Source organism: Hippoglossus stenolepis, chromosome 16 (assembly GCF_022539355.2).
Source record: "Hippoglossus stenolepis isolate QCI-W04-F060 chromosome 16, HSTE1.2, whole genome shotgun sequence".
Lineage (NCBI taxonomy): Eukaryota > Metazoa > Chordata > Actinopteri > Pleuronectiformes > Pleuronectidae > Hippoglossus > Hippoglossus stenolepis.
The window spans coordinates 17,176,813-17,194,076 of record NC_061498.1 but is presented as its reverse complement, the minus strand read 5'-3'; the positions used below and the strand labels follow the sequence as shown (position 1 = coordinate 17,194,076).

General features: G+C 41.0%; 2 protein-coding genes across 4 annotated transcripts; one reads left to right on the top strand and one right to left on the bottom strand.

Moving 5' to 3' along the window:
* Nucleotides 1-63: 63 nt before the first annotated feature.
* On the bottom strand, nt 64-6,157 carry hsd17b14 (hydroxysteroid (17-beta) dehydrogenase 14). The gene is made up of 9 exons (XM_047343770.1): nt 5,796-6,157; nt 5,648-5,686; nt 5,359-5,456; nt 4,612-4,678; nt 4,425-4,516; nt 3,552-3,656; nt 3,383-3,450; nt 2,410-2,506; nt 64-381 (listed from the first exon to the last, which is right to left on the bottom strand). The coding sequence occupies exons 1-9, from the start codon at nt 5,875-5,877 to the stop codon at nt 235-237; spliced, it is 795 nt and encodes a 264-aa protein (XP_047199726.1). The 5' UTR covers nt 5,878-6,157; the 3' UTR covers nt 64-234.
* A 2,816-nt stretch (nt 6,158-8,973) lies between these two features.
* On the top strand, nt 8,974-17,050 carry kcna7 (potassium voltage-gated channel, shaker-related subfamily, member 7). Of its 3 annotated transcripts, XM_035180226.2 has the most exons (5): nt 8,976-9,693; nt 9,891-9,953; nt 10,068-10,105; nt 10,998-11,731; nt 15,030-17,050. In XM_035180226.2, the coding sequence occupies exons 4-5, from the start codon at nt 11,060-11,062 to the stop codon at nt 15,966-15,968; spliced, it is 1,611 nt and encodes a 536-aa protein (XP_035036117.1). In that variant the 5' UTR covers nt 8,976-9,693; nt 9,891-9,953; nt 10,068-10,105; nt 10,998-11,059; the 3' UTR covers nt 15,969-17,050. The 3 variants fall into 3 exon arrangements, with proteins under 3 accessions (XP_035036118.1, XP_035036117.1, XP_035036115.1); XM_035180224.2 differs by lacking the exon at nt 9,891-9,953 and having other exon boundaries at nt 8,981-9,693; XM_035180227.2 differs by lacking the exons at nt 9,891-9,953; nt 10,068-10,105 and having other exon boundaries at nt 8,974-9,693.
* Nucleotides 17,051-17,264: the final 214 nt, after the last annotated feature.

The window sequence follows — 17,264 nt, the reverse complement described above, 5'->3', positions numbered from 1 at the left end:
AGGGGAGTGGACCCGGTCGTTTTAAACACCAGTGGGAGAGGATGATAGGTCAGGACGCCAAACTGATCACCCAGCTATTTACTTTAATTCACATACACTTCATTTTCAATATCGCTCTCAGAAGTAGAACAAAGACACACTACACGGATAAATGTGCATTAAACAAAATGAATCCGTAAAAAATGTAGCTCCTCCACAAGCGTAAGGAGACCGTAGAGACCAGGAGGACCAGGGTCAGTTTGTGATCTGACTCTTGAAGCCATAGTTGAGTTCAGCTCCTCCGCTGAGCAGCATCTCTATCCCAGTGCAAAACGTAGCATCAGCGGCGAGATACAAGGCCATCAGTCCAATCTCGACCTCAGTCCCCATACGACCCATCAGCTGTTCAAGAAGAAAGCAGTCATTTCTCAGTCTGGTTCAAGTTTGTGATTTTACGGGGGTTAATGCCTTCTGTTTGTGTGTGTACTTGTACAGATGCCTTTGTGAGGACCATTTTGAGCCTACAACCTACAGAGTGAGGACATTTTGACCAGTCCTCACTTCCTGCCCCACGTTTAATGGGCTGTTTGAGGGGTAAGACTTGGTTTTAGGGTTAGGGTTAGAATTAGGGTAAAGGGTTAGGGAATGTATTATGCCAATGAGTGTCCTCACTAAGATAGATGTACAAATGTGTGTGTGTGTGTGTGTGTGTGTGTGTGTGTGTGTAGAAGGAAAAGAAGCATTTTCAAATTGGTGGCAAAGGCCTACATGAAAGTTATGATGTTCCCATAAGACTCCATGAAAAAACTGATTCAAACTCCCCATCAATTATCTAATTTGACTTCTTGAATTAATGTTGCTTGAATAACTGGGACGACAAGAGGAAAGACTTTGTGAAAATAAAAATGAGTTGTTTCTCTATTTACACTGTAATAAATGACAATGTTTAAAAAGATCCAATGACTTTAAATGTGATACATTCAAATAAATATGTAAATCCTCATGTTATTTCAGTGTAAAACTGCTTATTTACAAATTTTACATCTTTCCACTATGAATAATGAAGTGCAAGCTGAGACTCCCTGCAGGGCATTATCATTTACGATCCCACATGCACACAAACACCACCGTGTGTGGCGGTTTGAATCATTAAGACGACAAAGTTGGAGGGGCTGCCTCACGAGGATTTGTTCTTACTGGTCCCAATTCAGAATTAATAGTTTGTGTGGTTGTGAGTGAGGAGCAGGGAGCAGCAGCAAGAGAGGAGTCAATCGCTGCTTTTACACAGTCTGTTTAAGGTGGGAATGTGGCAGCATTAATCCACCTCGCCATTCTTTATAAAACGCATAAATACCCAATTGTTGGAGGCCTTTGTCTCGCTTATAACCCGGCAGGCAGCAGAGGAGGTGACAGAGCCAAAACAATGGCTGTTGTGTTACACGTCCCGGCCACAGACTGTATCTAATTAAAATGGACAACATGACAGCTCTCACAAGTGAAGTCAACAAGTTACGATCACTCCATTGTGACTAGCTGCAGTATAGGTCTCAAACTCTGCCTCCTCCATTTTAGAAGATGGGACATGGATCAAACTAGAAAGTCAAACTACACATTAGCTGTATTCCAATTACGGGGCCACTTCCTTCAGAGGACATGGTACCTGAAGGATTTCCATGATTTGCGTCATCAACTTGTCCCCCCCCTTCAACGCGCAATAAATCCTTGGATAAATTGGCCCCATTAAGGATCCACCCATTGGAGCCATTGGCTTTGTTTGAAGGAGCCTTTGAAATGGGACGGCCTAATTGCACCACTGTATTCAGTCTTTAAATGCAGCCTCTGAACGAGGCACCCCATGAATTGAGAAACAGTTGTTAACATTTTTCTCAAAGATGGTTTCTGTCATTTGAGTTAGTCCTTATCACACTGATGTAAGTTCAAGTGTTCATGTTTCAGATAAGTCTGGTTTTAATTTGTTATTTGCATCGTCAGCTGGAACTGTCTTATGATTGTTCGAGGGCGTGTATCAGCTGGACCTCGATACCACAGCTCCTCTCCATGATCACTTCCTCGCACTCTAAAGCCAATTGATGTCACCAGCACAAGATGGCTGCGACCGTACCTGAGATATTTTGGCTGGATTTCTGTACAGTGACAGGAAGTGGAGATGCGTCGTCCTTGTTTATTTACAGTCTGTGGTTCTGCTGCAGCTTTGTTCTGACTCTAAATGAATAGATTTTCATGCAAGTGATAAATAATTCGTCTCCTGTTGAGATTTACTCTTTTTAAGAAATCATCTCATGATCATTACTCACTAACATCACAAGGATGTTTGGGGAGAGGTGAAGATTTGCTCTGTCTGTGACAACCACCACGGCTCCTCTCCATATTTTCCATGTATGAGGCCTGTGCTCCTCTGTGAAAACCCACCTGAGAGTTCTCTCCTGCTTTAATGGCGGCTATAGCGTCTGGAGTCTGTCCTGCTAACTCCTCCCACAGAGGTGTCATCACGTTACCTGGAGAGATGCTGCAACACAACACACAGTGTTATGAGACAACAAAGTGCTTTATTAGACTTGTAGATGGTTCAATACTAGATGACAATATTATATTATAAGATAAGAGTTAGTCCAGGAAAAAACAGGGAATGTAAAAGGTCTTGATGTTATGCATTTTTTTTGTAGTAACTCTACTTTCAATGATGTAAATATCAGTACATCTTCTCATTCGTTTTGTATTATTAATGAATCACACAGGTCAGTTGATGGGAAAATGCTTTCTGACAATCCCGATAATTCATAAAAATATGAAGGTTTTGTATTGCTTTAAATACATGACTTATTATATACATGATATAAACATATACGTGATTTATTATAAGAGAAGGTGGAGCAACTACTTACATTTACTCAAGTACTGTAAGTTTGAGATACATTTTTCTGACTATTTCCTTTTTTTACTTTTTCATACTTTTACCAAATGATATTTAGAGACATGTTATCTTCTCAGATGGTTTGAATAAATATTTGCGACAAAAAAAAGAGGAAAAAATATGCAGTAATTTGTGTGGCAGAATAATTTAATATATATAATTAAATAATATAATAAAATTGACTTTAAATGGATTTTGAGCATTTTTTTAAAATAATGAAGTATTTATACATCGTTGTTCTGGTACTTTTAATTCCAGAAAAGCTCTTAATGAAGACATAAAGCTAGATTGATTTCTTATAGGAATATCACGATGAGTCTCTTTAATTAGCCAGAGATTATTGAATGTCACAGAATTAATGTAATTATACTGTATTGCAAGTATATTATAAGTATAAATGTGTGCATATAATTGTACTTGTGATGAAAATTAAATCATTGGTGGGAAAGTAAACCTTATCGTTTGACTCACCAGTTTACTCTCACATTGTACCGACTCTCATCCACGGCCATCGCCTTTGTCATGGAGATTATCGCCCCCTTGTGGAGAGAACATCACATTACAGGACTCTCTTGTCTCCAGAGGATATTTAAAGGAATGATGCACTTGAGAGCAACTGTTGTCTGGGTGATGAACTCACCTTGGTGGCGACATACGGCGCAGCATCCCTCTGCCCGATGGTTGCCACCAGACTGGAAACATTGATGATGTTGCCCTGACGCTCCCGCAGGTACGGCAATGCATACTGCGGAGAGAGCGAGACCTCCGATGATTTCAAAGATCCTACACACTGTATATACACAACTCTGTGGAAGATGAGGAAGGTCATGAGCAGATCTTCTGCAAGCTCCTTAAGTTGAACTTCAGACTTTTGAACACCACATACTGTCGAGTTTTTATGGTTAAACTCCAGATCTCAATAAAATCCCCAGGATGACGTGACCAAGAATTATTAATCAAGTGTATGATTTTGTATCACATTTCCGTCACTGCTTTCCTGTTGTATATAACAGTGCTTCCTAAAAATATCAATAATTAATCATCAAATACAGTGTGGCCCCGACTAAACACTCAGGGACCATTTCTCTCAGCTCTTTTTTCCATTTCTTAAGCGACTCTTCATGTGAACAACTGAAAAAAACAGTGTGAACGTCTCTCAGGAGAAACTGTCTGGAGATGTGTGCCATTATTCTTCTATTTGATCATCCTACAAATCGCTTATTTTCTAGTGAAGCCGACTTTTCGACCTTTATGATGCCAAGCAGGAGCTGCTAATGTGTCCTGCTGTCCCTGTATAAAGGTATACCATTCTGCAAATAATAATAATTATAATAATAATAATAATAATAATAATAATGAATGATTCCGTGGGGATTAAGTTTCAGAATCAGGTGTTCAGTTGCTTATTAAAGTGAAGTCCTTACAGCCTACCAGTGCATCCACAGGAACCAGTGTTCAATTATTTGCATTGTAAATAAGATTCACAAGTTCACACAGGAGCAGGAAACATTACTTTAGACGCCAAGAAGTAGCTGACAAGGTTTAGATTCAGCAAGTCTCTGAACTCCTCTGCTGTGGTGTCGTCAGTGGTTTTATGAGGGGGGTCTGCAGAAAAGGATCAAAACAATAGAAATAGATATTAAGCTACAGGAAGTTTCTCCTCGAGAAAAAACAGAAAGAAGCAAAAGAGCGAGACTCACGCCATCCAGCGTTGTTGACCAGGCAGTCGATTTGCCCATAACGCTCCACTGTGAACACAATCAGTCTCTGCAGAGCGAAACACACAAGCTGCGTTTTAAGAAACGGAACAAACTGTTGTGACAGAAACCACTTAATCACCGCATGAAAACAATAAAAGAAGAAGACATGCGCAGACATGCCAACATCATGAGCTGCTGCATTTCGCTTAAAGGATTCTGTTATATATCCAATCTTTGTTAACTTCTTTAATTGATTTTTTTGTTGAAAGGAGATAGAAACAAGTGTAAACAATAATAACAATGGGGCACTGTCTTTTCTTGCAGTCTTATCTATTGATCCATTCTTATCATATCAGCTGAGAACATAACCCATGTTTTGTGGATTTAGACCAATGTTACCGTTTAACTCTAATTTAATTTTTTAGTTCCTGTATAAACTGTTAATTTTAATTCAAAACTTATTATAATGTGAATATCCTTGCTCTATTTTAAATTCCTAAAGAACTTGGAGCTTCCTTCCATATAAAATGTCAATATAAATAATGTTCATTATTATTATTATAGATGAACAAAATGCAATCTTTGACATTGGCATGTGGAAAATGTAACTTATCTTAATCTAAAGTATAGAAACTAGCCAGTGAAATAATCAGATGTTATCTCAGGATGTGATCTTTGGTGATAAACGGGACAAACTTGAATTACAGGTGCAGGGATCAGGACTACATCACTGAAGCTTCACTTTACCTTGAGATCATCCTCTTTGGAGACGTCGCATGGGACAAATACGCAGGAACCAGGCCCTGCTTTGTTTAGCTCCGCCTCCAGAGACTCGCCCTCCGCACCTACACGTTGAAAAAAATGCCGAAAAACAAATAGATTTGAGGTTTTACTCTTTTTCAGGGGTCAGCTTGACCACAAATGCATTTGGTGAAATTTGAAAGCACCCTTTCTAATAGATGGTAGAGCAGTGGTCTGATACATTTTCTTATTTGATTTAAGGAAATGAAAAAAGCTGATTCAAAGTATTACTCACGTCCTCTTGCACAAAACACCACTTTGGCACCATTCTCCACTAGAAACAGTAAACGCACATTATTTTTTTAGAATCAGAATATGAAGGGAGAGCCACCTCCCTCCTGATCACAGACTTATTTAAACTTTCATTTAAATAAAAACTATACCAAACACTCTGACGATGCCTCTGCCGATTCCTTTAGATCCTCCAGTGACAACTGCCACTTTGTTGTTGTAGCGGAGCGACATTATCTCTCATTTAGAAAAAAGTGCTCGGTGCAAAATGTCTAACCAGCGCCGCTGTCAAAACTCACAGAGATCTGTGTGTTTATCTGTCCCGAGGTGTCCCGAGGCAAAACACCGCAACAACGTGATTGGCTGAACGTTGCGGTGTACTTCCTCTTCACGTACATGTACTTCCTCTTCCACTGGAAATGACGGGGATCAATTGAATTTTGTGGAACTTTAGTAAAGTATTAGAGGAGCCTGAAGCAGAAATTTACTTTTTTTTGTCTAAACCTGAACAAGTAGATTTTATTTACCTAAACATAAAATTGTAATAATGATAAATGAAATGGAATCGAACCTCCTCTTTCAGTAAAAGTCTGGGTTCTAGTTTCTATATGTACGTGGTATTTAGGCTAAATAAAAATGTACGTAAACTACGTATTTATGCTATACAACCTGTTGAGGAATTTCCACCATCCTCACACATTACTGTATATGCCACTATATATTATGTATAGAGTTCATTACATTATATTGGTACACCGGGAGTAATAGTGCCTGTCTAATTCCACAGATACTCCCTTCTCTCTTTAAACAGTACCCAAGGTCAGGTTATAGATAAAGGGCCAACCAACAGTTCATTGTAGCGTCTACACATAGCGACTTTCATATCTAACTCAGATGAGCAGACAGAGAGGCACCAACTTCAACTCTCACCAACTTCAACTATTTTGCATATTACACCAGTAGCAAGACAGAAGGACAGAATGTGATTTAGGAATGCATGCTTTAGGCTCAACTATCCAATAGGATGCGCACACCTACATGTAACATAGGGAGTGACAGCAATTCTAGCCATTCGTGGATGTGCTGTTGGAATGGGTGACACTAGTAGAGGAAGATATACTTGGAGGCTGCGGGAGACATCTTCAGACTTGGGGGTGACAATTGCTCATGTTACTCTGTTAGTGTTTGTATATTGTTCAACCTTCTGGTCTCCTTGATGCATCAAGTCTACATTAAAATCTTAGATTATAGACTATAAATGAAAAACTGTGACGGCATGACAGTTCCCAAAACTGAAGCCAAAGCATCTTGATCGTCCCCTGGTGGCTCAAAGTACAAGTTAAATACATACTGTCTCAAAGATAGTTTCTGTAATCTAAGGTAAATCATTCCACACTGATGTTTGTTCAAGTGTTCATGCTTCTGATAAGTTTGGTTTTATCAGTTATTTGAAGATATAAAAATGGGCTGTGACATCTGACAGACAACTTGTCTCCACTTCCTCCCACTATCGAATAATGAAGCCAAACTTGCTGGTATGAATGCTGCTGTCTGGCGCATTTGGAGCCAGAGTCTGCACAGTAGCAATCGTGGGATGAAACCACAGTTATGAGGTCCATGTCCCATCCACTAACATGAAGGAGGCAGGGTTTATGGCCTGTACTGCTCCTGGCCACCAGGTGGCGATCAAGACTAGCTTTTGGGAAGTTACGTGGAGCAGTAAGGTAATAGGAGATGTCTAATTTACACCTGATCTTTTTCAATCAATCAATCAATCAATCAAATTTTATTTGTATAGCCCATATTCACAAATCACAATTTGTCTCATAGGGCTTTAACAGGGTGTGACATCCTCTGCCCTTAACCCTCAACAAGAGGAAGGAAAAACTCCTAAAAAACCCTTTTAACAGGGTAAAAAGAACGTAGAAACCTCAGAGAGAGCCACATGTGAGGGATCCCTCTCCCAGGACGGACAGAAGTGCAATAGATGTCAAGTGTAAAGGAGAACATCAAGATAAAGGTTTTAGCAGCATTGATAAGGGTAAACATTTTGAAGCATAACTGAAGGTCAATGAATTGATGGATTATTGTCAGTAATGGTCGAGTATCTGAGGAGAAATACTATATATCAAGCAGTCCTGCTGCAATCATAGTCTATGGTCAGCAGCTAGCAAGATCAAGATCGGATGCCACTATAGTCCACAGTCATTGTCCACTGCCGCCATTAGGATCCATCATCAGCTGCCACCTCGGTCGTGGTCCACCACCATTATCAGATGCCAACACGATAAAAGATCCGCCATTATTATCACCATCAGCCAGCACGATACAGCATCCGCCATACTGGATCCACCATTACGATCTCTGATGCGCGATCCACAGATCATAATCCACGATGTGGCCACAGCCGCGGCCCTGGATCTGCGGACGATAAGGCAAAGGGACTCCGGGGAAGAAGTCAAGTCAGTAACATGTATTGATGAGATATGAATTTCTTTGATGTGATAAGGATGTAGAAGAGGAAGAAGAAGCTGGGAAGAGAAGCTCCGTGTGTCATATGTCCCCCGACCTTCTAGACCTATAGCAGCATAACTAAGAGCAGGTCTAAGACAAGCCTGTACCAGCTCTAACTATAAGCTTTATCAAAAAGGAAGGTTTTAAGCCTACTCCTAAACGTACAGATGGTGTCTGCCTCCCGAACTGAAAGTGGGAGATGATTCCATAGGAGAGGGGCTTGATAGCTGAAAGCTCTGGCTCCTACTCTACTTTTAGAGACTTTAGGGACGACAAGTAAGCCTGAATTCTGGGAGCGCAGTGCTCTAGTGGGTTGATAAGGTACCATCAGCTCTTTGAGGTATAATGGTGCCATATTATTAAGGGCCTTGATGGTGAGGAGGAGAATTTTAAATTCTATTCTAGATTTAACCGGAAGCCAGTGTAGCGAAGCTAATACTGGAGAAATGTGGTCTCTTTTCTTTGTTCTTGTCAGGACACGTGCTGCGGCATTTTGGACAATTGCTGCAGGTCAAACACTTCTTTTGTTGTTGTTTGCTTCCAAAAATCATTCTAATAGTGCCAAGTTCATTGTATGTCAGTAAAAGCAGCTGAATCATGTACAACTGAGATGCACTAATGAGACTGAGGAGACAGAAACTTGAATTTACATGGAGTAATTGAAGGCAACAGAATAGCCTGTTATGGGAATCAGGGTTTCACTGCACACAGGCACCTCGAAGAGAAACACGAGTGTAGAGTGAAGAAGGCGTCTAAAATAATCACAGACATGCAGATTTATGTTAAATATAAAGTGTGGTGTGACAGGTCAAGTTTCTGGACGCTTGTAATTCGGCACAAACCACCGACACATTAACTTATGTTCTAAACTAAAATAGATTATGACAGCAAAGTTTACAAGCAGGCAGAGGAGATAGAAGCCAAGAGAAAATACTCCCCACATCACAAAGGGCAAATCAGGACCATCAATACGTCAACTCTTCCTTTCATCCTTGTATACACACATGCGAGCGAAACATGTACAGTATGTTTAAGAAAGAGCGAGGGGGTTAGGAGGCTGACATTTTCGGGCAAGAAAGGTTGCCCGGGGACACTCGGACTGCTCTTGGAGAGAAGAGAGGGTCGAAGATTGAATTTCGGCCCAACAGCATTCCCCAGGAGCGTGGGAGAGAGAGAGAGAGCACAAGGGAGCAAGGGAAGAAAGTGAGTGACCTACAAACAAGCCTAACTATGTTAACTCCACCAGATCAACACTGCAGCAGCTCCTGGAGGAGCCACTGCTGCTTCCCCTCGCAAACGTGACCCATGGCGGTGGGACAATATGGAGGAGGAGGGCAAAGAGCAGGAGGAGGAGTTGTGGTTTGTACATCATAATGAGACGACTGCTAAACTGTCAGAAAGAGGGAAGAGGTGGAGGTACAGCAGGAGAGCCATGGTCACTCTGTGGAGGTGTGATTAGCTGGGATCATCAGTTCTGACCAGCGGACAGGGGAGAGTGTGCTTTCTTGTCTGTGCCCTGGACATGGTGATAAACAGGTGAATGAGCATGAAGCATGAAACTGATTGTGCGGAGCTCTCAACTTTTTTTTGTTTTTGTGTCCAGCTATGTGTCATATAATTCTATTTCATTCTATTCTATTCTATTTTTACGTGTATCTATTGACCACTCGTGCTGCTGTAATACCCGAATTTTGATAAATGAAGGATATCTTACCTTATAATGTGATTTACAGTCAAATCTATGTTGGAGAAATGTAAAGCTAAAATCATGAGGAATTTTCTGAAAACTCTGCAAGGTCAGTTTTTTCTTTATTTGAAATATAGAACACTTCCACTAACTTTAATCATCACATAATTCATGTTAATTTCTACATAATGTATATATAATATGAATAACTTTCCTCCTGCAGAAAATCACAAGGCTGAATTCACAGAGAAAAGAGGAGAGGTGAGATTATATTTGACAGTTTGTCATGTGCAGCTCTAATGCACTGTATACCACAGTCCTGTAATAAATCCTCAGTCATAACAGTAATAGTGTTTGAGGGGCTGATTCAACTGTGTGATCATTTTGCAGGATTTAAATTGTGATGCCGATGTGCTGTGACACACAGAGAGGGTTTTCTGTTGTTTTGGAAATCCTGATTAAAATAGATCAATTAATAGGGTGGACAAAATAATAGAAACACCAGAGTTGAATAAACACACATGAGAAAAAACAGTTTCAGCAAAAAATGTACATTTCAACCATCATGGAGGTCGAACGTATTGAAGGACTGTCTGTGTTGCATTGTTTCTATCTATGTGTTCCTATTTTAACCGATTATTATTTATCATATGAATATGCCAGAATAATAATGATACATTATTCTGAAGCTATAATATGTGTGGTAGGTGGATGTTTTAAAGGAGACATACGATGTTTTTTCAGTGTTTATATTCTCGTGTGTAAAAAAAACTGAAAGTTCGTAGTGAAGGGAGCTCCTCCCCCCCGAAAACACTTATGATGTTAGGATGCCCCATATTTGCATAATGCACGCCAAGCAGTTATTGCAGGTAATGCAAGAGCTGAGGCTGACATTTCCTACACACGCTAGAAGTGGTTTTCCAATCACAACAAAGTGGGTCAGCTGGCTTCATAATAATGATCAACCTGAATATAAGCAGAATATGTCTCCTATAAACAGCAGATAGACAATTTTAGACATTTTAATGCAAAATCTTACCAGAATTTTCGATTTCTAGGTTAAAAGAATTTTTTATATGATTCTGTCTTTAGTTTTTATTTTCAGTCTCTTTCACCTCAATCTACTCACCACATTTATCTTCATGTTCCTCAGAGCATAGGGAGAGGCAAAGTAAGACGAGATACACAAAAAGCAAAAATTAAGACGACTAAAAGATGGATAATCAAGACAGCGGAGGAGGAACAGAGGGAGGAGGAAACACAGAAAAACTGCAAGCAAAGGAGGTTGGAGATGAAGACAAGCAAATCAAAGACAAGCACAACAAGAGGGAGAAGGAGAGCAGTGAGAGCCAGCCGAGCCGCCGCTCTCAGTGGAGGAGCGGCTGGGCTCTGACTGAACGCCTGGCCATCAATGTGTCAGGGATGCGTTACGAGACCCAGCTCCGCACCCTCGCCCAGTTCCCCGACTCACTGCTGGGTGACCCCCAACGTCGACTTCGCTACTTCAACCCCCTGAGGAATGAACTCTTCCTGGACAGGAGCCGCGTCTGCTTCGATGCCATCCTGTACTTCTACCAGTCAGGCGGGAGGCTGCGGAGGCCTGCCAACGTCCCCCTGGACGTGTTCATGGAGGAGCTGCGCTTCTACGAGCTCGGCGACGAGATCATCGACCGCTTCAAGGAGGACGAAGGCTTCCCCAAGGAGGAGGAGAGGCCGTTACCCACCAACGACCTGCAGCGGCGCCTCTGGATGCTGTTTGAGTATCCGGAGTCCTCGAGTGGAGCTCGCATCATCGCAATCATCAGTGTCATGGTGATTGTCATCTCCATTCTCATCTTCTGCCTGGAGACGCTGCCCGAGTTCAGGAATGAGAAGGAACAGAGGGAGGTGAGGATAGGTTACACAATGCTGACACAAACAAAGGATTCATGAGGCTGCAGATGGTTGTTACGTCAGAGAAAAGTAACGTAAGAGAGTCGGTAAACAAGATGAGTGAAAGAACAGGAATGGCAGGGTGCAAAGAGAACAGAGGTTAACACTACGAGGAAGTGATGAGGTGAAGATGGAGGGACAACAGGTGCTGACAGATGTCACCTTCCAGAACATAAACCAGCTCTTACAGCCCAGGGTGAAAATGGCCATCTCCCCATCAACACTGAGAGAAAATGGCAACACAAACAAAAAGTCCAGAAACAAACTCAGGGGTGGAGAAAGAAGCGAAGGCAACAGATAGAGAAGAAAGGAGAAGAGAAGGCGAGGGCGCAGCTTCCCAGAGATTATTTTGGACTTGTAGTTAAATCTGATCCCACTCAGGGGACGGAATGAAGGAGATGAGGAGAGGCCGACAGAGCAGCTTGAATGGAGGCTGAGTGTTAAGGATAGGATACCCCGAGGAGACGCTGTGAGAGCCAACATGTGCATTTAGATGAAGTGGATACTTCAAAAGTACTGAGAAGAGAGAGAGAGATACACAGAGAGAGAGGGGGAATAGAGGGAGTAAAAGGTAGAGAGGAAAGTGTGAAGGCAACGAAAGGAGATGAGCTTGTCTCACGTTACCCCTTGGAAATCTAAAGGTCTATATATAGAGGAATGACAACCCTGCGAGCACAAAACACATAAACAAATGTGTTAATGTATTAATAAACACTGTGACTCATTGGCTTCATGCTGAAAAGGGCCTGGAAACAGAGCTAGAAGATTAACGTTTCTGATGACTGCCACAAAATTAAATTAGCCCCACATGTTCTCTGGTAGCCGAGAGATGGATTCTGGACGTTCAGACTGATGCACAGCAGAGGTTGCTTGATTTACCTTCGCCATCAGCACCAGCGACAGCGTTACTCCCATAGATATATACATGCGCTCACATGATCACTACACAAACACACACAAACCAAAATACACAGCCGTCTTCATGCTATCACTCACTAAAAAGATGGTGAAGCATGCACTGCACATACCACTGACTGTAAATAAAGATGGGCGACACTTCTCCACTTCCTCCTGCTATGCAGGAATAACGCCAAAATATCCTAGATACAAACATTGCCATCTTGTGTTATCAAGGTCCAATCGATGCACGCATTCGGCCCATCGTGAGTCATTTATTCATGACGTTTCACCCTGTTTTTATGGCATCAAATAACTAATTAAAACCAAACTTATCAGAAACATGAACAAACATTAGTGTGATGAGAACTGACTCAAATTACAGAAATCATCTTTGAAGTGTACTTTGACTTTTTGGTTTGTTCCATCATCCATCCACTCACATGGAGGCAGGGTTAATGACCTATACTGCAGCCAGCCACCAGGTGGTGATCAAGATGCTTCGGTGTTTGTGTTTTACCTCTTATTTCATATTTTTTAAAACAATTGTAACTCCTCTTGTGTGCACCTATACATGGAGGACATTAACATGGTAAGATATGGAATATTGGGATATTTAAAACTTCTTATTAGTTGTACACGTAGTGGTTATTAATGCTAAATAGGGAAACTTTAATTAATTGTTATGCCAAAATACACAATTTACACAACTCATTTAACAGGCTGAAGTAATATGGTCTAAGAGCAGCTTCACACTAATAAGAAGAATGTTTATTTTCTTATTGTTAACCTTTTGTTTACATTTATTTACCTCTATGTTGTCACTCAGATATGTGCCTGTTTTGATTGATTTACCAATGGGATTTCTGCTGTCAATCCCAACATATAGAGGAAAATGGAATGTTTGATGCTCACAAATGATTAGAAAATACGACACAGAAAAAGACCACTCTGGATAAACCTGAGACCCCATTGTCAACAGTTTCCACGAAAAGCACTTTTTAAAGTTTTCTTTGTGTACATTTTAGAGATTAAGACAGCAGGGATAGAAGGAGATAAAAAAAACGAAGGCTCTTGGTTGGAATCGAACCAGGTCTGCAGTTCATGATAGGCACTTCATAAGAACATGTTCAATTGTATAGCATATAATATTAAAACGTTTTTTGACGTTTTTATTATCCTGAGGCAACTGTGATGGGGGATTTTCCTGCACAAAACTAAACGTTAGGAGAAGCTGATATGAGTCAATGAGTGTTCATGTTTCTGTTAAGTTTGGTTTTATTTCGTTATTTGATGTCATATAAACATTCTGTAACGTCATGACAGCTGACATTGGGATTGGTCAAGCGCTTGTGTTGATGGGACCAGGATACCACAGCTCCACTCTACTATCATTACTCTGCAGACACAGGCTCCAAATGACATCTGGGCAAGATGGCAGCGTTTGTTTGGCTTCATTTCTGAATAGTGGGAGAAGCTTCATTCATCTTTATTTACAGTCTATTGAGAAAACACTGGGAAACAAAGGGGAATGTCAGAGCTGTTTAAATGTAGACAAAAAAAGGTGAAGCTATCAATTTACTCTCCTGGGTACACACAGCAACGCAAAACTATTTTGACAGCTGCAGCAGAAACCCTTCTCCAAATAATTGCATTTCCTAGGGTTTGCAAGCAGTTAGTGCTGCATGTAAAGAAACAGACAGACAGAAAGAAAACATATATATATATATATATAAAGACATAGAGCCGGGGACAATACGAGCTGCAATACCCTCAAACTCTGAGATCACTGCTTCCCAGTCATGTCTAACCTGAACCTACGTAGTTCCAAGAAAACAACAAGCAGTGGGGTTCAATGAAGTGTCAAATGCCTTGGTCCTGCCAGTGTCTGGGTGAAACGTATCCTGGAGTCACATGGCGAAATGATTTTTTGTGTGTTTAAATTTAGAGAACCCGATTAATATAAAAGTCTCAGGTAAAATAAAGCCGGGGCAGTGAAAATGGAGAGGAGAGAAAAGTTAGCACAGTATCACAGGCACGATCAGATCCTGATGACAGATGTCATACCCCGAATGTGCTGAGGACAAACTCTCATAAGAATTGCTTCACCTCACTTCTCCTCTGCCCCCTCCTGTTTACTCCGTCCTTATTTTCTCTCTGTTTATTCTCGTCTCCATGGAGCTATTTGCTATTGCCTTACCTTTCCCCCTTAATTCTCATATTTCTCTTTTCATCCCACGTTTTAAAAACAACAGTGACAGAATATGAATGGTTTCTTTTAGGCTGCTAATGCTTTGATTTTTTCCCATCTTTGAGTGCAACTGTAACCACTTTTCCTTCATCCTTTCCTTCACAGCAATTCACCACCGTACCTCACCCCACCATAGAGAACGAAACCATCTTGGTCCCACCTGGCTTCACTTCCTTCCAAGACCCTTTCTTCATCGTGGAGACGATTTGCATCTTCTGGTTCTCATTCGAACTCACTGTGCGCTTACTCTGCGCTCCGAGCAAGATGACCTTCTTCAAAGACGTCATGAACACCATCGACTTCTTCGCCATCATTCCTTATTTCGTCACACTTGGCACCGAGCTGGCCAAGGACAAAGGCGCGCAGCCCTCTGTGTCTCTGGCCCTCATCAGGGTCATCAGGCTGGTCAGGGTCTTCAGGATCTTCAAGCTCTCTCGTCACTCGAAAGGCCTCCAGATCCTGGGTCAGACACTGAAGGCCAGCCTCAGGGAGCTCGCCCTGCTCATCTTCTTCCTCTTCATAGGCGTCATTCTCTTTTCTAGCGCTGTCTACTTTGCTGAGGTGGACAGGCCTGACACGGCGTTCACCAGCATCCCTGAGGCTTTCTGGTGGGCGGTGGTGTCCATGACAACAGTTGGCTACGGAGACATGTTCCCGGAGACGGTTGGGGGAAAGCTGGTGGGGTCCATGTGCGCCATTGCCGGCGTGCTTACCATCTCGTTGCCAGTGCCCGTCATCGTGTCCAACTTCAGCTACTTCTACCACAGAGAGACTGAGTGTGAGGTAACCACACAGTACCATCATGTGTCCACATTGCTGTGGGAAAAGGACAAAGAGGACGATGACGAGGAGGGAGATGAGGACAGATTGGATGAGGAGCCTGAATTCACAGGAGATGACGCACCTCTGTATGGGGAGGACAGCCGGGGCATCTGCTATCCGCTCAATGGGACTCTTCAGACAGGACTTTGGGCTGGACAAGCGACTGGCGATCAGAGAGGAATAAACTTCTACCTCAAAGAACCTCTGGTCACTCAGGTCTGACACAGAGCAGACGGACTGACAGACTGACAAACATTGGATGGATGGCTACTGTTGAAAAGGACAAAAACTTCCATAAAGACTTATTCTGACACAAGATCCTGTTTGTGCCTCTCATGTGATCATGGTTTTTATAGTTGAGACTTTTGCTGATTATATTACATATAGATGAACAGTGTTTGTATGTATTTCTCAAAAAACAAACAAAAAATGCTTCAACTTAAAGATATATAGTTTATAAACTTCCAAAAATTGCAATTCTCTTTAAGGCACATTAATATGACAGGTAGAGGTAACTTATTATACTCTGTTGTTACTTTGGAGCAAAGCAAGAAAAATATGATTAATATAGAGAAATTAACTATTAAATTTCCACTTGAAACCACTGAACCATCATTTTACTTGAAACCACTGAACTGTTTTGTAATTCGGTTCTAGTTATAGGCAAAATAACTGATTCCGAAAAAGAAAACCTTGATTTAAACCCAAGTAAATATTCAGCCATTATACATTTATCAGTGGAAACATAATATTCTATAGATATATGTTTTATGCTTGCCTGTTCAATAATCTTCTATGGTAAGTACCCCTGCTGTGCATTGATTGAAAACACCATCGAATCATAATTATTTATTTAATAAATGTTTCCATTTTCCCATAATTAGCACCAGGCTACACAGTCCTTTCGAGCAAACTGCCTTGAAAAGTACTGAGAAATTATTCAGAAATTACAAGGTCAAATGAAACAGTTTCAAATGTAGTGATATGTCAAATGTGCCTGTGTCACTTTGTTTGGCTAAATAAAGAAGCTGCACTTTATCGTATTTACTGTGCAACAGGTGAAATATCTTTCATCGCAGGTGGATAAAGGGATATCTGAGGTGGCCTATCTTGAAATGATTTTAAGTCAGAGAGCGTGTTGTCAAATTGTTCTTGACTATAATGTAGGTGGAGTAGACTCGTACGAGGAAGAAGAGATAATGGCAGACTTCGTCAGATTTTAGTTCTATTTGTTTCTTCTTGAAAAGATGTGCATTTATGTTTACATTTTACATTAAAAAAACTTGTATTTTCTTCATTCAATATATTTGGCTGTATTTGTGGTTTTTTTTATAGTTTATTTATAGCTATTTGCAATAAAGTTTGTGGTTAAACTGTAAAATATCAAGCCTCAATTACATTTCCTTGACTTAAGGGTTTAATAACGATTTTATTTTTTTATAAATCGGCTAATCCATATCAGTGGTGCTCTACAAGCACAACTGCTGATCCTAACATACTCTAGATACAGATATTCAA

Excerpts from the sequence above, each read along its gene's own strand:
- hsd17b14 (XM_047343770.1), bottom strand. The coding sequence starts at position 5,877 with ATGTCGCTCCGCTACAACAACAAAGTGGCAGTTGTCACTGGAGGATCT. Across the intron at positions 5,457-5,647 it reads GGTGTTTTGTGCAAGAGGAC|GTGCGGAGGGCGAGTCTCTG; the intron begins GTGAGTAATACT and ends TTCAACGTGTAG. Across the intron at positions 2,507-3,382 it reads TACAATGTGAGAGTAAACTG|CATCTCTCCAGGTAACGTGA; the intron begins GTGAGTCAAACG and ends GTTGTGTTGCAG.
- kcna7 (XM_035180227.2), top strand. The coding sequence starts at position 11,060 with ATGGATAATCAAGACAGCGGAGGAGGAACAGAGGGAGGAGGAAACACA. Across the intron at positions 11,732-15,029 it reads ATGAGAAGGAACAGAGGGAG|CAATTCACCACCGTACCTCA; the intron begins GTGAGGATAGGT and ends TTTCCTTCACAG.